Source organism: Monopterus albus, unplaced genomic scaffold, assembly GCF_001952655.1.
Source record: "Monopterus albus unplaced genomic scaffold, M_albus_1.0 scaffold294.1, whole genome shotgun sequence".
Taxonomy (NCBI): Eukaryota; Metazoa; Chordata; class Actinopteri; order Synbranchiformes; family Synbranchidae; genus Monopterus; species Monopterus albus.
This window is the reverse complement of record NW_018128174.1, coordinates 424,270-446,091: the sequence shown is the minus strand read 5'-3', so window position 1 is coordinate 446,091 and position 21,822 is coordinate 424,270. Positions and strand designations below refer to the sequence as shown.

Below are 21,822 nucleotides of genomic sequence, written 5' to 3'. Positions count from 1 at the left end.
TTTGGAAGAAGGTTTGCTCTGTTTCATTGTGTATCTGTGATGTAAAGATCTGCCGTTGCTGTTCCCCTCCTGTCCTCAGGATGGCGCCAGAGGTCGCAGCAGTGGAGATAAAAGGTGGCTACAATGAACTGTGTGACATCTGGTCTGTGGGTATCACTGCTATAGAGCTGGCAGAGCTACAGCCGCCGATGTTTGACGTTCACCCGCTGCGGTAAATACAATGAGATAATGTGAACGACTCTGCACAGAAACACAGCCGTGTGATATCTATACCCATATATCTATATGGAGCCAATCCCAGCTGACACTGGGAAAGAGGCGGGGTCCACCCTGGACTGGTCGCCAGTCTGTCACAGGGCTGACATGTAGACAGACAACCACACACACTCCTACGGGCAGTTTAGTCACCAGTCACCAGATTTTTTTTATTTTCTCAAAACACAGTTGACTCTTTAGTTAATTTTAATACTGAAAAGTTTGATTTAATTTCAAAATAAATGATCATTAAAGCCTGGTCCCCGTGTGTGTGCACCTACCGCCACAGGCCGAATACTTTCTGTTTAAGGGTTGGTCCATCCAAATTACAAAATGCATAATATTTACTTACTTCACCTCCAGACATGCAGACAGTTGTGGTTTTACTTCTGTAGGTTTTGAAATAACATCTCAGAGATTTCTCCTTCCACCCTGGTAGAAGGGGAAAAAAGATGCACATAAAAACTCAGCATGTCTTTCCAGAATGTCTCCCACTTACTCTGGATAACAAACCGTTTTCAAAGGAACTACTTCTTCAGTAGAAAGTGCATCTTAATGAGAAGCAGTATTGATACACACCTGAAGGTAAAATCTGTGTGTCTTACATCCTCCTGGTGAAACTCTTTGCTGGAAGGCGATGACGAGCCTGGCGACACCCTGTGTCTCCTGCCTGTGTCTGTGCTGCAGCAGCTCATTGTGCATGGGGGAAGTCGACATTTTAAGCTGGGCAGAAGAAGAGCAACAGGAAGTCCAAGTTTAGGAGACATCATGAGTCACTGGTGTTAAAGACGGTTTCAAGGGTTTTTTTTTTGTTTTAAGTGTAAAGTCATCCGATTTTGAAGATGATCTAAGTCCACTCCTCTGCCCCCCCACCTCCCGTGGGCTCTACTGGTACAGTCTTCTTATGGCGTACAGTGTTCACTGATGCCTTGGAAAGGTCTGAACTTACTGCTTGATTGCAGGAGACAAATTCTGCCATAAAAGGCCCAAAACGTGTAGGAATGAACCTTGTTGTCTTTGATCATTGTCACAATCACACACGAAAATGCACTGCAGGCCTTTCTCAACCTGTGTGGAAACGTACGCATGTGACACAGGCTGAACTTGCTTCAGATGTTTCCCCTCACCACATTAGTAGGTGGACACATACACAAACATGCTGTGTGCACGCTGATGGGTCAAAACATCTAGTGTTTCCATCACCCACACATGCGGTGAGCAGATGCGCGCACACACACCTTCCTCACTGAATGAAACACAAAACACATTGTAGTTATGGTCCGGCCCACGAATCAAATGTATAATAGGACAGGCCACACCTGTGTGCATGTGGCGCATACACACTCACTGTTTTCTCCTGTTTCCGCTCTGCAGGGTCCTGTTTCTTATGTCGAAGAGCGGCTACCAGCCTCCTAAACTGAGGGACAAGTCTAAGTGGTAAAATATTACACATTACATTCCACCGTTTAATCATGGGAGCACCTTGCTCCTGCAGCATCTGTCTGTTATGGTCTGGTCAGACATGTTTCCAGCCTTGAAGAGATCTTGGCTTAGTGTGTATTTGCACATATATGAAATATTTAAAACTGAAATGGAGGCAAAATCAAATTGCATGTTATTTCTACTTGTGTTAATATAAAGTAATACATAGAATCTACAGCCAGTCCTTCTTTATATGTGTGATACTGTGTGCGTATGAAGAATTAGATTGCAGAGATTCCTTTCTCAGGTTTTGTTTTATAAAGTGCTGCGAACTTACAGTGTCTCTTTTCTGCAGGTCGTCCATGTTTTATAACTTTGTGAAGGCCATGCTGGTGAAGAACCCAAAGAAGAGACCCAGTGCCTCCAAGATGCTCTCAGTCAGTACTACTCACACACACTCACACTCACTGTCTGCCTCTAACTGATCGAGCCTAGAAAGGCCGATAGGCTGTGAATGTCTAAGACTAGTAATCTGTGTGTGTTGATTGTAGCTTGTGCGTTTTTGCATAATTTGTACTAAAACTGTAACGAAGAAAAGAGATGTCACACCTTCATTTTTATTTTCATAATTATGTATCTGGGGCAGTGGGGGTCTAAAGTTTAGACCGGAAGGTCACTTGTAGGTCACCGGTTCAATACACAGACTGGCAGGATTCAATACTGGGTGGGACAGGTGACAAAGCCACGCTTGCCCTGTCGTCATTAACACCACTGTGGTGCCCTTGAACAATGCCCCAGCTGCTTCAGCAGGTCAGACTAGGGGGTGGTGCAGTGATGTTAGCACTGTCGCCTCACTCTTCTCACTGGTGGTGTGAGTGGTTGTCTGTCTCTGTGCGTCAGCCCTGCCACAGACCGGTGACCTCCTCTTACAGTGCGATGTTTGGCCACTGTAGCCACCTGCACTAACTTCCTGTGTCTGTTCTCCACCTCGCCCCCGCTCCACAGCACATGTTTCTGACCCAGCAGTGCCTGAACCAGGAGCTGACCCTGGACCTGCTGGAGAAGTATCGACACCCTGAGAAACTGAAGACCTGCCTGGCGCCAGACGACGAGGAGATGGAGGTTTTAATTATTACTTTATTTAACGAAGCTCCATAGATACTGTATGACAAATTGGTCTTGGATCATCATGACTCAGCCCTAGCTCAGCATGTTGTCTCTCAGTTAATTGTTGATTAAGCAAAAAAGATACTTAATGCATTATTTTAACAAGTTATTTCTCCTCTTTAGTTTTGTTCTTGTGTTGGTGGCTTTAATTTGATTCTACTGTGGAAATTAAACGAACTAGCTTCAGCCTAACTCTTTGTCAGCTGTTGGTCAGGACCCCGCCCTCTTCTACAGACTCGGGGAGTGTTAACCAGATGTTGTGTTGATGGTTTAAGGTGGCGGTTCCTGCATCTTTAAGGAGGATCCAATCTATCAACAAACACAACCGGGCAGAGAGGACAAGCTCTGACGTAAGCTGTAAGTAAACGCCCACCCCACCTTTTTGTTTTTGAATAGTTCAGTCAGCTAAAGAGAAAAGTTGACTCTTTATCTGCTGAATACAGTTTTTTGGAAGTATTACCTCACAAAGAGAATATAGTGTGTAGATTCCAGGCCTTATGTTCCTCTGCTCACCCTGCTGTCAGGGCACATTGAGTTTCAGCCCTGTTGCTGGAGCAAGAATACATATTCATCCTGCCATTGCTCTTATTATTGATAGGACAATGTTAACATCAAGTGTAAGTGTGTTAAATCTTTGTACTTGCTCAGTGGAACAGATTTACACTCAGAGGCCTGCGAAGACACACTCACCAGATGTAACGGTAAGCAGAATGCCAGTAGTGGGACTTTATAAACACATATCGATGCAAATAAACATGTACACATCCACGCACACAGTACATACATGCATCATGTACACATTACATACTTGTAAACAATATCCAGTGTGCATGCATGAAGCTACAGTATTTATACTCATATATACTTTACTGTAAATGTACATAAAGTAATACTGCACATGGGGTACTTAGAGGTTGGACACACAGGGCTTTGTCAAGCCTGACGTTATCCTAGTCAGTGTTGCAAAGTAAATATTTTGTTTTTGCACATCAGTGGCGTCACAGCTGGTAAAAAGTCAACATTGCTAATTTCAGACAGACGCAGTAATAAACTGGGGTTTTCCACCAAATCCTCGCTGTGTGTGTGTTTGTGTCCTGTCAACAGGAACTACAACACCCATCAGAGTCGATTTGGGACTGTTGGGCTCTGTCGTTTCTATCTTCTCCCTCGTACCTTCTTATATTATACATCTCAAACCATGTGCTCACCGACCGTAAGGTCTTTTAAAAATATACGTTGTGTTGTGTTTTTTACAGTTAAGGCCTTCAATGGGATCAACTGGCAGCAGGAAGAGTCCAGCGAGGTAACAGCTCAGCCGCAGACAGATTCACATCAGACACCAGTGTCTGATTAAAACGGTTAACCTCCCTCTTCTCTCTCTCAGGGACGAGGACACAGACACAGACGATGACTATGATGATATCGACATGTAAGAAATCACCACACAATGTCACCAAAACGTTGTGGTAGCCTGGATGTAATGTTTAGAGCTAAATATTTCACAAACACAGATGACTGTGTGAACAGTAGTGGTCATTTGTTAAAGCTCAGAACCGGAGCTATCAGAAATGTTAATGATTGTGCTTGAGGTTATTGCTAGTAGTCACTTGTGTGGTAACGTCTCTGTGGTTTTTGTCCACCTCAGCCCTACGATGCAAGAGAACAGGTGAGCTGAACAAACACAAACTCACCTGTGTGCTAATGAGCATTTGCATCATTTACACAGCAGACTGAACCAACACTCTCTCTGCCTACAGCGTCCTAAGACGAGCTGCTGAGACGCCTCCTCCACTTCCTCCAAAGGTGATACATGGTTTTATGTGTATATGTGTTACAGTGGCAGTGCCCTGTGTCGTAGGCCTTGTTAAAACCGATTCACACTGTGTTTACACAAGAAGCATCATAAGATTATTTGTGGTTGTCACAATTATTGCCTGGTATTATAAAGTGTTTCACTCTGGAGACACTGGATTGTATTACTCTGATATAAAGGCTGAAATATGAGGCATTGTTGCCAAATCTCTCTGTTGTACCACATTTAAGAACATATGTTTTAATGAGTTTTAATTAGTAGTTAGATTGTTATATGACTATTAATTATTAAATTAAATTAATTTCTCAGCTAACAGTTTGTACATTTGATCACATAGTTCACTGTTTCCAAGATCAGGGTACAGATCAGACTTATCCCAGCTACTGAACCCTGGAACAAACCAAACCTCTTGTTTCACGTCAGCGTGTTTCTGTGTTTGCAGCCCAAAGTGCGGACCAGCTCAGAGGAAAGTGTGACGGGGGAGGAGGACCGGGCGAGGAAGCCCTCCTCTCTGTACGCCCCCACCCCTCTCATTAGGACCTCCAGTGCGTCGCAGGTCCGACCTACACCGAAGCCACGATCCTCACGACACTCAGGTGCACTGCTTTACTCTGTACTGTACTGAAGGGGCATGGTCATAAATCACCAATACACACAATGTATCAGTGAATATGCTTTTACTTTCATGCAGTATTTCCAATGTTTTCATAATAGCTGATTAAGTGAAGCTTAAGTTTGATCCTCCACTAGCAGAAAATACACCGACCAGCCACAGCGTTAAAACCTACTGCCTCATACTGTGCAGGTCCCCCTCGTGCCACCAAAACGGTCGAGATGTGGACTCCACAGACTTCTGAACGTGTCCTCTGGTATAAGATCCTTTTAGTAAGTTGCGAGGTGGGGCCCCCATGGATCGGACTTGTTTTCTAGCACATTCCACAGATTCTCGATCGGGTTGAGATCTGGGGAATTTCGTGCTACAGTAGACCTTCTGTGGGATCGGACCAGATGGGCTAGCCTTCGCTCTCCATGCACATAAGTGAGCCTTGGGCGCCCATGACCCTGTCACCGGTTCACTGCTTGTCGTCCCTTAGACTCCACTGTTGGTCGGTACTGACCACTGCAGACTGGGAACGCCCAACAAGACCTGCTGCTTTGGTCTGCTCTGATCCACTCATCAGCCATCACAGTTTGGCCCCTGTCACAGTTGCTCACATCCTTACGCTTGTTCATTTTTCCTGTTTCCAACACATCAACTTCACCTGCTGCCTGCGATACCCCAGCGCTTGACATCACCTGCCAGTGGTTTTAATGTTGTGGCTGATCAGCACAGGGCATTTTAATCTTCATAGAAGAACAGTATAATGGACTTACTGGAAGTGACTGAATGATCCAAAGGCAACCAGGACCCCAGTGCAGTTTATTTAGAGCAGTATTCAAGATTGTGTTTTATTAAGAATACTTTTGTTCAGTTGTTATTTTGTCTGGTTTCACCCTCAGCTGCCCCCCCACATACACATCTACTTACAGTCAGTCCAGAAAACTGTTCTGTAGCTGCTTCAGGACACTTTTCAGCTATAGACCAAACTTGCACCTTTTTCAATATGAATACATTTCAAATTATATGACACAGTTTTCTTGTTGTATGTCTGTGTGTGCATGTGCGTGATCCAGACCCTCCATCCTTACCTACTCGGTTTAATAGCAACCCACCAGACCTCCATCCTCCTCAGCTCCCCCCTAAAGGCAGACGCAGACGACAACCCCCATCAAAGGTAGCAGAAGAAATTCAATTTGAAAAGGGGTTAATTTGTCTTTTTTTGTACTTGGTAGCACTGTGACAAAGAGCGCACCAACACACCTGCTGTTATTAAGTGTTGTGTTGTAGCGATGTCCCCAGAAATGGTGTGGAAATCAAAGCAAATAAGCTTCTTTGGGAAAGAAGAGATGAAACTCAGTGAAGATAACAGTAGTGAAATGTTCCGTCTGTGGTTAAGATGCTAATATCCTTTTTTATTCGCTTTTCCTTTCAGGATCCTGCCGAGTGCGCCAGCCCCGTCATGAAGAAACCACCTGTGAGTCTCAGTTGCTTCGGCAGAAGTTCTCCTCCCTTCATAAAAACTCTGCTGCCAGGGTGGTGTTTGATGAGTTCACCCTGTTGCACACGTGTGTGCCCAGTGGAAATGCTCAGTGACATAAATTCAACAGGCTCCATAATTATCAAATATCCTGAGTTTAGGATCAGGTCGGATGTAAAGGTTCTGAGATCAGCAGACAAAACTGCTGTGTAAGCTCAGTCATTTAAAGTCTTAAAACTTTTCATTATACAGTAATATGCTTTCTTACTTTTTAACTGCATGGTTAGTAATAAAAGAAATGAGCTATGGATGAAATATAGCAAAATATGGTACAAAATAAAGTCCAGACATGTATGAAAACACTCACAAGCAAGAATAGAAATGAACAACTAGTACTGTATATATGAAGTATTATCACATGGATGATCACAGCCATTCATTGTGCCTATAAATATATACACAAGGTCTAGTTTGGTTGTTTTATAGTTTTATATGCACAACATCACGTCAGGTTGGTGAAGACGGTGTGAATAAAATAAACTGGATGGATAAAATCACAATGGAACGTAGCCAGACAACCAAAAAACTGTACGTAGCCTGATAGTTCAGTTGTAAACATTACAAGAAAAACGTAACAAGAACAACTGCAGACAGTTGAGCTCACACATTTATTGTAGGACACTGTCAGTCACACACTGAGGGGCTGAACGTCAGCATGTGTGTCATCGATAATCAATCATAAGTCACCTAAGGGCTACTTATACAGATAACGTATCATCATAGATTAACGCATATGATTTAAAAGAGACTTTTGCACAGAGGAGAGTTGTTAGGACATGCTCCCATTTGACATCACAGCCTTATGTCATTGTCCTGGAAAATTATTTCTTGATGAGAGTGGGAGTCATTCTGGTGTGAGATCCCACCTGGTGATCCTACTGCTGCTATAATCAACAAAATGAATCATTTCATGTCCTCCCCTTCTCTCTCCAGGTCTACTTTAAGAAGATCTTCCATGGCTGCCCCCTTAAAATAAACTATTCCACGACCTGGGAAAACCCAGCTACCAAAGGTTGTGTCACTGAACAAAGCACACACCGAATTCTTCGCTGTCTTCCTTCGTATCAAACTTCTGTTGCATCTGTCTGACCAGCCTGTGTCCTCTCCCTCCTTCAGAGCAGCAACTGATCCTGGCGGCAGAGGAAGGAATATACACCCTGAACCTCAACGGCTCAGAGGCCACAATGGAGCTGGTAGGATCGCTGTCTTATTTACTACAGAGCTACATCAGTGGTTTTCACACTTTGGGATGTGAGGAGATTAAAATGAGCCCCGGAACTCTCTGGCAACATGGGGATGGGGTTTATCTTTTTTCTTAATATGTAGTGATGAAAGTCCCTGAGCAAAATGCTGAAGATGAGTCTGACTAAAATACTGAGGAGGCACTTGATCAGATATGTCTCACAACAGCCTGCTGCACTGTTGCAACAGAAAGCTTGAAAAGTGATTAAAGTGGCCAAAAGGAAACATTGAATGAATGAGTGTCTTCTCTTTCTCTTTCAGTTGTATCCTGGGAAGTGTACCTGGGTCTACACCATTAGTAACGTCCTCATGTCTGTATCAGGTGAATGAAAACTGTTCAATTAAAAATTAGCTGTGTGGGAGCTCTCACTGGATTATACGGGATTTCATATCCACTCTTTCTGCTGTAACTCTTAACTGACTTAGCTACAGTAGTCAAAATAAAAACAAATTAAGAAACTGCAAGGGCTTAAATGAATCATGTATACGTCTCTGTCCATGTTGGCTGTAAAGCATTTATTCCTTCATAGTGTATCAACAGAATATACAGCAGCTGTAGCAAGCTACTAACGCATCTACTTTGCCGACTTAAACATCTGTGGTTGGAAGGTGCAGTCAGTATTTTAGAGCATATGTTTGCAACACAACAACTGATAAACATTTAAATATTACTTAAAGCTATTCTACTTAATTCTTTTTCAGTCTAGAGGCTCTAGCCAGACTCTAAACAAACTGACACCATCAGCGGCTCCTAACTGCTTTTTGCCCCTCCCATCACGTTCTGTTTCCTAGCAATGATGTAAACTACGGATGCCTGGTTGGAACAAACTGCACAAAATGCAGCCTCCAGCCTGACGCTAGCATTAGCTGGCTAACAGTAAATGTGTCAACCCAGGAGAATGCTCTGGTTACTGCTAGTGTGACACAAAAAAGTCATTCAACACAAAGGTAAACTCATGACCATGCTAGGTGGCTAATGCTACCAAAACAAACAGGTTAGCTTTAGATGCTAACACATCCAGAAGGAAGAAGGCCACATCTGGATCCAGTCTGAGTCCTCTGGCTGCTTTTAACCCTCTCCATGTCAAACAGCCAAACCCATGTTAACCCTGGTTGTTGCTCTTTCTTTGTCCCACTCTCTCTGTGCTAAAGACGCCACCTCTTCACTCTGACAGCCGCTGGTTCAGACTTTTAGCTGCCCAGAGCTCCTCCATGGCTGTTTGACATGACTACTGGCTGGAAAAACCCTTCTTCTAACCTTGGCTAGGCGGCAGGCGGGGCTGATTTATAGACCGTACTTTGACAACACAGGGTGGAGAAGCTGGAATAACAAGAGGAGGCTGTAGGCAGCAGAGGGTCATGGAGGGGGGTGTAGCTGAGAGACACCATGTCCCACTGTCACTGGGGTTAGCAGACTGTAGGGGAAATCTGAGTTAATGTACCATTAATATATCACAATAGCACTCCTTTGTTCATCATATTATCCAAGATATTTTAAAGTCAGCATGCAAGTGACCTAATCTACATAGTAGTGATGTTACCACTGGGTGGTGCAGAGGTTAGTATCTTGCATGTTTTCTTCACATTTACATGGGTGTAATACCAAATCAGGTGGTCTGGCTTCTTTAAACCTGCCGTTGTTATGAATGTCAGTACTTCACTCTGTGATGGCTGCCGCCTGCTGTGACCCTCAACAGGATGAATCGGTTAAATAAGACAAATCTGTGTTTACAGGTAAATCATTGCAGCTTCACTCCCATTTACTGAAGGAGTTGTATGAACAGGCTCGGAAGGACCAGAGGATGGTTGCCTTACCGACTCACAGACTGTTACCCAGGTAATGCTGGACTCTTATTTCCTGTCACGATCTCTCTTGTTTCATTTGAAAGGTTTGTCTCAAACAACTTGCCACATCTGCTCACACCAGTTAAAATTTTTATGATCTTTGTCTTCAGGAAATATGCAGTGACATGTAAAATACCTGATACCAAGGGCTGCAAGACCTGCTCAGTTGGTGAGCCCAAATACTGCATTATGGGAAATAAATCCTCTTTAATCATTAAAGTGTCTGTGCAGAAACTATACATATTGTTAAATTTAAGCATCAGTTCCCTGGACTGCAGTAGAGTGTGTGTGGTCAGATGTAGGTTGGACACATTTCTTTTCTTCTGCACTTCTCTGCTGTTGCTGCTTCTCTGCACACTAGTGTGAGAATTTAAACTGCATTAGTAAAACTAAAGGATGCAGATTCCTGTTCCATAGACAGGTTTCCAGATTTGGTTGATTCAGAGGTAACTTCATTCAGACTATAACTTGTGTTCTGTCTCCTGTAGCAGGTAACATGCAGCAAAGCTGCGTGTTCCTGTGCTGTGCTCTGGAGTCCAGTGTGTTGCTGCTGCAGTGGTACGAGCCCATGCACAAGTTCATGCTCATTAAGGTATGTTAGGATATTTTTAAAGGCAAACATGAGCCTTTTTAATTTAAGTATTAAATAAGTAAGATTTTCTGATTTTAACAGGTTGGTCTGGCCCATTAATAGTTCCTTTGTGTTCTGACACTGTTGTTGAAGTCCATGCTGTGTTCAAGAGAAATCACAAAGGTGGACACTTTTTGAAGCCAAAGCTATGAGATCTATCTGTCTAACATCAGGGGCAGTGTGGCAGCAAAGCGCAAAAGTCACACAACACAGGGGTCATGAAATGTAAGAAGCACGTTATACTGTATGTATTGGCTGCATCTGCCCTGATGAAGACCTGGTGAGGTCGAAACTGGTCAGCGTTTTTACTGAAATTACAATTACATAAAGGCTTCTTAATGTACTCCTTGCTCCACCTAAGAGTACCTGAAGTAGTTTTTTTATTCTATTTTTGTTTGGCTCAACTTGAAGAGCATCTAAAGGTTTCTGGACTTGTGTTGTTGGACTGTTGAGCACGAGGCCCTTTTTCTCTTTTTGCATGTTATGTGTATTAGTCCATCACAAATTACATTTTTATGTATAACTGTATCAAAGTCCCAGTTTTTTGTCTTCCTTAAAAAATGACACATTTTTACCGCATCTTGAAAGTCATATAAGAGTGTGCAAAAACGAGAATGCTTCTGGTATCTCACACCACTGGCTAACATGTTAAACACATCAACGCGTATTCATCAAACGCCTTTTATTAGCAACCATCCACCTGGGTGCCAGAATTGGATTTTTCTCTGCCACCTCCTACCATGGATGACGGCAGATTTCTTTCTGTGGTTTGATAAAAACTGTGTGAATCGAGATGATGTCTGGTGTGATGCCATGGACTTTGTATCTCAAACGTCTTATTCGGTTGCTAACACTGGCAGCAGCTAACACAGTGACTCCTGGCAATGAAGCCTTGTGATCATTAAATTTATGGATTAGTTTTAGGCATGTGGGATGGTTTTGAGAGCAGGGTTCATTGATGCCTTCAGTTATACATCATGCTGTGTCGAAGAGGCTGCAGGTTTAAGTGTCCCTCTGCTTTAGTAGCTGCCCTGTGTGAGGTGGAAAACCACCGCTAAAAATACCCAAAGACATTTAAAGGGAGATTAAATTCTTGACTTAGACGTTTGCTCTTTCATGCTTGCAGCATTTTGACTTCCCCCTGCCCAACCCTCTGCGGGTGTTTGAGATGGTGGTGGTGCCCGAGCAGGAGTACCCGATGGTGTGTATCGGTGTGTCTCGGGGGTCCAGCCCCTCCAAGCCAGTCAATGTAGAATACATCAATCTCAACTCCAACACGTCATGGTTCACCAACTCTGGCCTAGGTAGGTCGATACATCATCCACTATAAAGACTTCGGAATACAGGGGACTACCAAGCACAACATTATGATTCTCAAACCTTCTGCGATTTGCATTTTACATTTTACACTGTTATTTTTGTCTGTGTGTGTGTGTGTGTGTGTGTGTGTGTGTGTCCTCTCAGAGAAACCGTCCCCAGACATTGTGCAAGTAAACCAGCTGGACAGTAGTTCACTGCTCATCCTCATAGAAAGTACGTTTCTTTTAATATCTGACATTTGTATTTAAGACATTTTAAACAGACGCACACATAACAAAACACAATTATTTGTACATTTGTACACACTCTATTGCAACATTACTGACTGTGACCTGTAAAACACCACAGAACTAAACTGGCACCTCTTTGCCGCAGTCAACTTGATCAGCTTCACAGCGAGACCCTTTGTTGCCTGGGTAATGGTTGAAATGATTTAGACAGGTGTTCATGTTAATGTGTCCACTCCCAACATAGTGGAGATGACACCCACCCTGTTATGGTATAGTATATCATGGAATAAAGTGGCATAGGGATGAGGTATTTTTGTAGGCAAAGCGAGAAGTCAGTATCACCCTGGTTCCCTCGACAAAAAGCCAATGGGATTTTTCCATAGGCTTTTGTGTTTTTGCACTTGGTAAGACACAATTAAATGTGCCAATGAATGGGAGAGCATTCATATGGAAGCTGAGTATACAGGTTAAATGATGTTTACCCATTATTTGGCTCCACCCTTAACACAAAGCATCCCCGGACCCTGTCCTCACCCAAACAGAGAGCAGATATGTGGCTTAACACACAGCATCTGCACTGTATTTGCTCAGGTTAAGCAGTGGCTGGTCCGACTGGCTTGTAGTGGTGGTCAACTCAAAGCCGGGTTTGCTCAGTTCTCCAGCCACTGACACTGATCTACCAAGGCTGTTTAACAGAAGAAATCTATTAACAAATCCAGTCAGTTTGTAGCTATATTATCACCAATACACGGTGGGTGTAGGAGTGAAGGCAGGTCATCAGGTGGACGCCTTCTCACTAACTTGTGTTTCACTGAGTTGGGCTCACAACACTGAGAAGACTCAGTGGGTTCCAGTGTCCCAGAACCACCCCTTTCTTTGCCTGCACCCACACACCCAACACAGCCCTTCATCTACTCAGGCTAATTCTGGCTAAATGTTAGCAAACAGTCACTAACACTAGCAAACATTACTAGGTTGTGCAGCAAATGTTTTGTCTACTGCCATACTGTGTTTTCATGCTGATGCAGCTTGTGGTAACACTAGGCCTCTCTCCTCCACAGAGTCAGTACATTTAGTTGGTCTGGACAAGGACTTGAAGACCAACAGGCCTCTGACACATGAAACCACCTTCTCTCATGATGTCGAGTCTATAGGTGAGAACATCCACTGACAAACCAGTGATGCTAACACTGTGGATGATTAGTGCTCAGACTCTATCTGTCTGCCTGTCCAGTGTATTTTGAGGACACACTGTTGGTAGTGTGGCGCCACGGCTGGCAGAGGAGAGGACAAGGCTTCACTGAGGTACTAGATGAAATCAATGACCCCAGGAAGATCCACCGACTGGTGCAGTCGGACAGGTACGACCCGCCTCCGCATCCTTCTGTGGCGTTAATGTCTGGCAGCTTCAGTTTTTGTGCTCCTGATAGTTTCTACAGCTGGTGCTGTTTTCTTTGTTTGGGCATCGTATCGTAGCTTTTGTTTCTTCTGCCAGCTAATCAGCTCAGCTTCTGCTTATGACAGTTGGGAAAAGACATCATTCCATATGCAGCAGAGAATATTTTCCAATCAAGATGCAGCAGGTTTTGGAGTCTGTAGCAGGTCTGTGAGGCTGCACTGAGGCGCAGCAGTGCTTTGCTAGCATGCTGATGTTGACTATGTGTAATGTATAACATGTTTATAATTAGAATTTTGTGTTAGCATGCTAACATTTGCTAATTAGCATTAAACACAAAGTACAACTAAGGCTGATTTCACCAGTATTTGGACATAAACCAAAATATTGGGACATCTGAGAAAGTTCCTGAAAAGTCAGCAGGACTCATCTTCTGACAACCTTAAAACATCTTTAAACTTCTTCTTTGTTGTTAATTTCACCTGCCTACTTAATCCCTTATCTCTCCTGCTGCTATTTTTGTGTGTAACTTCTTTTTGCTCATCATGTGTCTATGTAAAATGCCTCCTCTATGCATTTAAAACCATGATACAATTTATTATTATTATTATCATTATTATTATTAACATCCACCAAATAGCTGTTGAGATATTTAAGATATTTCAGGTCCAAAGCAACTGAGTGAAATTAGCAAAAACAGAAAAACCATGTTCACACTGAGAGAGATCAGTGTTTATGGTTTGCTTTGCTTTCCACCCGTTAAGATGTTCACTCAGTTCTGGCAGGTTCACTCCACTGATGCTTGACATCATCCGACCTTCTCTCCACAGGATGGTTATTTTGGAGACGCGTCAGACCGAGGACCAATCGGGACTGTGCAACCTGTATGTTTTGGAAATTGCTGAGAATTACGTCATGCTGCCCTGACTCACCTGTTTGCTGGCACACAAGGCAACATGAGAAACTCCCAACCCCACTTTTATAATGAATGCCTCAGGATTTACAGCATTCAAAGGAAAGACGCACCGGGAATTACCATTTGGGAATGGATGCTGCCACAGTATTTTATTTTCTAATAGGAGGAGAGGAGTTACGTATGTGAAGAGAATGTGATGACAAGATGTTGTGTTGTAACCTTTGTCCCTCAAACTTGGGGGCTCTGTTCTTATTTATGCTGATATTTACTTGGTTTGTGAGATCCAGAACAACTCCCAGAACCCAGGCAGCTGAGAAAACCTTAAAACAACAGTGAAGGAAGGTCATCCTCTCTGACACTAAACAGGAGCATCTCCTTTCTTCTGCCACAATATTGTTGATCACAGCAGCAGTTTCCTGCAGGGACTGAAATAAGTGGCTATTCAAAGATGCCACATACGAGCATCAAGGAATGAAGCATACAAGCCCAAATCAGAAAACAGTGATACAGTGTGTAAAATCTAAATTAAACTGAAAATAGTTTATGGGTTTAATTTTGATTTTACACACCTTCCTGCCTTTTTCTGATTTGGGGTTGTAGCAGCACTGCTGTTGTTTTGTAACCGGAACTTTTGTGTTATTGTGTTGTGGTGTTGGATCGAAGATGCACACTTGTTACTGCTGTTACACTGTAATAAAGTTCCTAAACACAACATGAGGTGAACTTTGTTGATCTTGGAGGGGAAACTGGGCAGATCACTTCAGGTTAATGAAAGGTGCAAGTTAATTAGGCATTCTCTGTTAGTGTGTTTAGGTGGTGTGAATGTCACATGTGGAAAGCTGTGGTGTTATCTGTGTGTATGTGTCCACCCCTTAATATGTACATGCTTTGCTGTAATGTAGTTGTTTTGCATCTAGTTTCTCTCATTTTACCACCCCCACCCCACACACACAGACCTTACGGCCCTGGGCCTATAGGCCTGTTCCTGATCCATCCATGACAACAGGAGATTCGTGCCAGTACAGACTGTATCTGATCTGCACAAATCTGTCCTGCTCATGTTCAACTGCTGAATATAAAACGAAGCTACTCTGAATAAATTAGTCCAAGTCATCCTTCTGAAGACTAATACAGATGCATGAGGGTGTCGATTTGAATTTAGAACAAACAGCTGGTCAGTATTTTTTGCATCTAATTTCAAGCCACTGCATTCCGTTTTAGACTGTGCATTTAAAATCCTTACTTTGAATTAATTTATTCGGGAAAGTAATTTTCTTGATAATATTTAACAGCTCAGTATGAGTATGACGGCGTCACATTTGTGCAATTCAAATGAGGTCATCTCTGGTGGCACTAACCTATTTCCATAATAAGACACCGGTTATTTCGAAGACTTGCCATCGAACTTTATAGTCAGTTTCTTCCATGAGGGCGGGACTGTAGAGTAGTGCGCACGATTCTCTGCCACATATTTAAAGTTTTCCTTATGGGTCTCACTGTGAGGTTAAATGAGGGTTAAATGAAGCTGTGCCCTAGCGGGAGTGCGCAGCGCCGGGCCAGCAGCCGTCGCATCATCACGCGTAGTCTACTTTACGCACACCGGATGAACGGCGGCAGAGAGCCGATCGAGGATGATGCTTACAGCGGCTCAGAAGCGCTTTCTCTCGGTGTTTATTCACCAGGGGTCAGCGGTATGGTCAGTGACACTGGAGTAAAATGCACTGGGGCAGACCGGGTGTGCTGGTCGGCCTAGCTGAGCTCAGCAGCTGCTGCTCCTCGCCTTCGCTTCTCCCATTTGTATTCTAGGACAGTTTTTTGTATTGCAACGTTATTATTTCCAGGTCAGAATCTTAGTTTCCTGTGCGGTTTGTTTGTACTAAAAATGGCCGGAGATGGCGGCGCTCTGAAGGATATCAATGAGATTAAATCCCAGTTCCGGACCAGAGAGGGCTTCTACAAGCTGCTCACCCTCTCGGACTCGCAGCAACGGGGCGGGCTGCCGCGGGGTCCCAACTCCTCTCCGGCAGGGTTCCTGCCGCCGGTCCGGGTCTCTATGGTCAAACTGCAGCCCGAAGACCCGAGCGAGGAGTCGGAGCGGGTGTGCTTCAACATTGGCAGGGAGCTGTATTTTTACACGTACACCAACATCAAGAAGGTGAGCCTGGTCTGAGCCTGGACGGTCAGGGTCAGCCTCGCAAGCTAGCCTGTGCCTGTATGGCCAGGGTTAGCTTTAGCCTGTGCCTGTATGGCCAGGGGCCAGGGTTAGCTTACAGGGTTAGCTTAGCTTGCTAGCCTGTGCCTGTATGGCCAGGGTTAGCTTAGCATGCTAGCCTGTGCCTGTATGGTCAGGGTCATCCTCGCATGCTAGCCTGTGCCTGTATGGCCAGGGTTAGCTTAGCATGCTAGCCTGTGCCTGTATGGCCAGGGTTATCCTAGCATGCTAGCCTGTGCCTGGATGGCCAGGGTTAGCCTAGCATGCTAGCCTGTGCCTGGATGGCCAGGGTTAGCCTAGCATGCTAGCCTGTGCCTGGATGGCCAGGGTTAGCCTAGCATGTTAGCCTGCACTGCTAATTTGAAGCTGTTATCTCGCATTTCGTCATCTTATAAAACTAAACCTCTTTGGTTGTTAGTGCTGCACAGACCTGGCGAACAGCACTTACTGGCCCGCATGTCTATTTGTGATGCAAGTCAAAATGGAGTGGTTGATCATTAGGCTGAAGAGACAGTGAATGGTGCATCATCCAGGCGGAGGCACGGTAACAGGGGGCACTACAGGAAGCAGCCTGACAGCGCTCCATTCACGGCATTTTTACTGGGAACCGTGTGACCCAAAGGCTGTTTATTCTCTCTGCCGCATGTGAATGTTAATGTGAAGCTGCTTGTTCTCAAACCACACGGTTTGTGCTTACAGTTGATGTAACTGTACCAATATGGAAGAGGGGTGTTGCAGGGTGAACTGGTCCCCGGCAGATGGTTTACAAACACAGGATGCTGTTGATTTTAATACTGAAACCCTGTGTATAACAGTCTGCGCTGCCCCCCTGTCCCCCTGGGGAGTTGATAATGTGTGAAAGTCAGTGTTTTTTAATCTACTGAGTTACAGATATGACTGGTCCGAGGTCTACGTGACACAATGGTGTAGTGGAAGGATTCGTTTCTGCATCTGTCCTCCACTTTCTCCTCACAGAGCTAGTTGTTAGCATCGCTAGCATTCAGAGAGCCGAGGATGTTTACTACAGACCTGAAGCTGCCTGCTACACGACTTGTTTAAGGAGAAACTGAAGGTTCTCCTTCTGTTAAAATACCAGGGCCTCTCTGCCACTGCAGGGCATCGGTCACACTTTTAGACGGATCATGGTGTAGGGATTGGCTTTGTTACTGATGTCAGTGTGTGTAGATTATTGAACTGGCACATTCACATGCAAGACATGGTGTAAGATACTGTACATTCAGAAATTAATTAGTGTGTGCATCCAGGCAGCCTGCAGGAAGTTACACTCCACATCCCCCCGAGGAGGTCTGAAAGTTTGTGCAGTAAATGATTTGACTGTGAAACCAGATCTAAAACCAGGGATGCTACTGCTTTTCTTCTCATACTGCTTCTGATTCCCAATCTCAAGGTTATCTGCTGATATAGAGCACCGGTGAAACACTGGATTTCATGGTGATGCTCATGGATCAACTGCCGAACAGGTCAAGCCAGCACAGGCCCAGGGGTCTGAGGGGTTGGGGGGGTCCCGGGATCTCACCTGCAAAATATCCCAGAGACAAAACAACAATAGCAACAACAAATATGGCTGAAATGAGACACAAAACTACCACAAAGAGAATCTACAACTGCAAAGACATGCAAAATGCAACAAAGAGACACAATATGACTTTTAAGACATGCAAGAAGACCACAAAGAGAAGCAAAACATCAAGGATACACAATAACTTTAAAAGACACAAAGCATGTCTGTTTGAGCCTTGGTGTCTCACTTTTACAAGTCTCTGCCCCAGTGTCCAGTGTGTCACAGTCTGTCCATGATGGTAGTGACAGAAAACTGTATTTGATGTGGATGGCCACATCTGGCTTGTACCCAGTCTGCTTAATGAGGTGGCACATCTGTAATAGAGCTGAAACTATTAGCCAGTCAACTGATTAGATCAACAGAAAATTGATCTAGTTATTGTTTCCATAAATTTTTTTTAAGTAAAAAATGCCATTCATAGGTTCAGCTCCTGGAGTGTGATGCTTTTCTTCATCATATATAGGACGTGACCCGGGTGTATTTGGAGTTTGGACTGTTGGCCTGACAAACACGTCACCTTTGGGCTCTGGGAAACCGCTACGGACAGTTTTCATCAGCAGATTGTCGTACTGCGCCCTGTTGTCTGATAATCAGTCTGCAGACTGCCCCCCTGCTACTGTGTTGTAACTTACTGTTTTGTGTTTGCAAGTGGATTGATTTGTTGATTTTTTCAGGTCAAAATGGGAAAACACACCCAGTTTTTATCTGTGTTTGTTACATAGTCAATGCAGCGGCGTTTCACTGACTGTACGTCTGTGCACAGCAGGTCCTCACTTCCCCAGTTCAGGCTGCTTTTAACCTAAAAGCCTAGATGTCTGTTGACCTGCAAGTCACGAATCTTTTCTGAGTGAGTTGCCTCATCTATTTCCCCTTCAGCCAATGACCTTCTACATTTTTCAGAATGCTTTTCTAACATAAAATGTCACTGAAGAAATCACTGATGATGGTGATGATGATGAGTAATGCCTCCTAACTCCAAACCACATGTCTGTTTAAAGGAGAAGTTAGCGGTTTTCAAGCCTAAAAACAGAACTCACATGTGCCCTGTAACAGTTTAGCTCACATGTGCCCTGTAACAGTTTAGCTGCTGGAGTTTGTCCTCCTGTTCACAGTGGCCGGTCAGAGGTCCATTTCAGTTGTCCAAGACATAGAGGCCGAATCCACAGTCCTCATATTCTCCACTGATATAGTCGACATTTATCTGAGGCTACTGAAATAGACTCAAGCAGCGTTACTGTGTCCAACTGTGGTAAAGAGGGAAATTTCTATTGGGACTGCTGGAACCTCGTATCGGCTTCACATAAAGTTTGGAGTAGATTTTTGCACAGAGGTTTTGTCTCATCACTTCCACTGGTGTCACATTGGGATGTCTGAACAGGAGGAATGGTAACAAGCAGCCAAACCAGTTTCCCGTCTCTTCTGGCCATTTGACTGTTGTTCTTTCCCTCAGTGTTTGTTGTGACTCCTCTCCTGCACATTGAGACCACCTATTGTATAGTCAAATCTTGAACATAGAGTGCGGACTACAGTGTAGGAGTGACCATGATAAATCCTCAGAGATCAGGTGTGACCTTTCGTTCCCGTCTGATGAATTTCTCCCAGTTTGGCTGTTGAGTGTTGGCGCATGAGCAGCTCTAGAGGGAAACCTTTGGTCCTTCATTCTGGCACCAATGTCTGATGTTGACCGTTGATCATTTGGATAGATGAGAATGTTTCAGTTGTAGCTGCTGTGTGAAATTTTGTCACATACAGTATGTTTCAAGATCACTTGTCAAACCAAGAACAGAATCCACCACCACATACTGAGCAGGCCCAGAAATGTAAGGCACGTTGTCAGGAGAAGTTTAGAACTGTGGTAAATTGTATTAGTGTGGGTTTTTGCTTTCAAATGACTGGAGATTCGTCACTCTTGCTGTTCATCATGGTACCCTGTCTCCGCTCTGTCTGCAGGCTGTAGACCTCAGTAAGCCAATAGACAAGAGAATCTACAAGGGGACTCAGCCGACGTGTCATGATTTCAACCAGTATTCAGCCACAGCAGAGAGTGTGGCTCTGATCGTGGGTTTCTCGGCCGGACAGGTCCAGTATCTTGACCCCATCAAGAAGGAGACCAGTAAACTCTTCAATGAGGAGGTATTACATTTGTCTGTGTATGTCTGCATGTGTTAGTTTTACTGTGTGCTGGTGAAAGTGGCCGCGGTCGCAGTTCTCGTGGTGTTGTGATAAAAAACCTGCTACAATACAACAGTTGTGCTTTGTGTCAGGTTTATGCTGTGATGTTCTCTAGAAACCGAGGCTGCAGCGCTGTCGCTCTAACACGCTTTGTTGTTTTTACATTTCCTGTCTCCTGAAGTTTAATAGGATCCCCAAATAAATTAAGGAGACGGGGTGTTTGTGTGCACTGCTGCATGTGGACTTGGTGTCATCGCGTCTGCTGAATCTGTTCCCCTCCCTGAGATTAGTTTCTCTAAATCTTCTTCTTTCCTCCCTGGTCTTGTCTCTGCGTTGCTTCCTTCCTGTCTCCTCTCTGTCTCCGCTGCAGCTCACACTCGTTTCTGATCTCTGTAGACCTCTGCTTCCTTTGTGTTTCTGTCAGTAGTTTCTTTAGTTTTGTCAGATCATGCATTTTGCTAGCAGTGTGGTGGTCGGCGTGCTATCTACATCAATACACAAAAACCCCTAAATCAAGGTATTAATTATATCTTTATTTTACTTCCCTTTATTCTTTTTTCACCCATTCCTCCCTCCAATCTTCTACGTCCTTCCATCCTGGCTTCCCTTATTCCTTCTTTCCTATTTTGCCCTAAATCTCTCCCCTACCCTTCTCTCTTCCCTGTCTTACCCTTCCCTCCACTCCCCACCTTCTGTTTTCCAGAGGTTGATAGACAAATCCAAGGTGACGTGTCTAAAATGGCTTCCCAAGTCAGAGAACTTGTTCCTGGCTTCCCATGCCAGCGGCCACCTCTACCTCTACAACGTGGACCACCCATGCGGCACCACGGCGCCACAGTACTCTTTGCTGCGGCAGGGCGAAGGCTTTGCCGTCTATGCCTGCAAAACCAAGACGCCACGCAACCCACTGTTGCGATGGGCTGTGGGTGAGGGGGGCCTCAACGAGTTTGCTTTCTCCCCAGATGGCGTGCATGTGGCGTGTGTGGGCCAGGACGGCTGCCTGCGTGTCTTCCACTTTGACTCGATGGAGCTGCAGGGGGTGATGAAGAGCTACTTTGGTGGGCTGCTGTGTGTGTCGTGGAGCCCCGATGGGAAATATCTCGCCACAGGTGGAGAGGATGACCTGGTAACCGTCTGGTCATTTGCTGAAAGCCGTGTGGTAGCAAGGGGGCATGGACACAAGTCCTGGGTCAACGTGGTGGCGTTTGACCCCTTCACCACCTCCTTGGAAGATGATGAGCCCATGGAGCTTAGCGGCAGCGAGGAGGACCTCCATCAGGGGCCACCAAATAACTCACTGCACTTTGGCCGAGTTCGAACAAGCAGCACTTTGTCACGTCTTTCTCGGCACAGCTCTAAAGGTGGCGGTTCGCCATCGGTCACGTACCGGTTTGGCTCGGTGGGGCAGGACACCCAGTTCTGCTTGTGGGACCTGACAGATGACGTGCTGTATCCCCGCCTGCCGCTGTCCCGCGGCTTCA

At 44.7% G+C, this 21,822-nt stretch overlaps 2 protein-coding genes across 3 annotated transcripts in view; both read left to right on the top strand.

Moving 5' to 3' along the window:
• map4k1 (mitogen-activated protein kinase kinase kinase kinase 1) overlaps positions 1 to 14,927 on the top strand; it is a 32,556-nt gene extending 17,629 nt beyond the window's left edge. The window contains exons 9-32 of the mRNA XM_020623248.1: positions 80 to 211; positions 1,630 to 1,692; positions 2,033 to 2,114; positions 2,683 to 2,799; positions 3,120 to 3,201; positions 3,493 to 3,545; positions 4,101 to 4,147; positions 4,229 to 4,273; positions 4,490 to 4,510; positions 4,602 to 4,647; positions 5,100 to 5,253; positions 6,332 to 6,432; positions 6,691 to 6,732; positions 7,729 to 7,807; positions 7,912 to 7,988; positions 8,299 to 8,359; positions 9,772 to 9,874; positions 9,993 to 10,051; positions 10,371 to 10,474; positions 11,640 to 11,817; positions 11,978 to 12,046; positions 13,125 to 13,217; positions 13,298 to 13,424; positions 14,290 to 14,927. Coding sequence (XP_020478904.1) covers positions 80 to 211; positions 1,630 to 1,692; positions 2,033 to 2,114; positions 2,683 to 2,799; positions 3,120 to 3,201; positions 3,493 to 3,545; positions 4,101 to 4,147; positions 4,229 to 4,273; positions 4,490 to 4,510; positions 4,602 to 4,647; positions 5,100 to 5,253; positions 6,332 to 6,432; positions 6,691 to 6,732; positions 7,729 to 7,807; positions 7,912 to 7,988; positions 8,299 to 8,359; positions 9,772 to 9,874; positions 9,993 to 10,051; positions 10,371 to 10,474; positions 11,640 to 11,817; positions 11,978 to 12,046; positions 13,125 to 13,217; positions 13,298 to 13,424; positions 14,290 to 14,386 — 2,032 coding nt within the window. The 3' untranslated portion in view covers positions 14,387 to 14,927. The remainder of the gene's footprint in view (positions 1 to 79; positions 212 to 1,629; positions 1,693 to 2,032; positions 2,115 to 2,682; positions 2,800 to 3,119; positions 3,202 to 3,492; positions 3,546 to 4,100; positions 4,148 to 4,228; positions 4,274 to 4,489; positions 4,511 to 4,601; positions 4,648 to 5,099; positions 5,254 to 6,331; positions 6,433 to 6,690; positions 6,733 to 7,728; positions 7,808 to 7,911; positions 7,989 to 8,298; positions 8,360 to 9,771; positions 9,875 to 9,992; positions 10,052 to 10,370; positions 10,475 to 11,639; positions 11,818 to 11,977; positions 12,047 to 13,124; positions 13,218 to 13,297; positions 13,425 to 14,289) is intronic.
• Positions 14,928 to 15,980: 1,053 nt separating this feature from the next.
• LOC109973550 (WD repeat-containing protein 20) overlaps positions 15,981 to 21,822 on the top strand; it is a 12,366-nt gene continuing 6,524 nt past the window's right edge. Inside the window, exons 1-3 of one of the 2 annotated variants that reach the window (XM_020623233.1) lie at positions 15,981 to 16,530; positions 20,120 to 20,302; positions 21,045 to 21,814. In XM_020623233.1, the coding sequence (XP_020478889.1) occupies positions 16,258 to 16,530; positions 20,120 to 20,302; positions 21,045 to 21,814 (1,226 nt within the window). In that variant the 5' untranslated portion in view covers positions 15,981 to 16,257. The remainder of the gene's footprint in view (positions 16,531 to 20,119; positions 20,303 to 21,044; positions 21,815 to 21,822) is intronic. The other variant, XM_020623232.1, reaches the window with a different exon arrangement.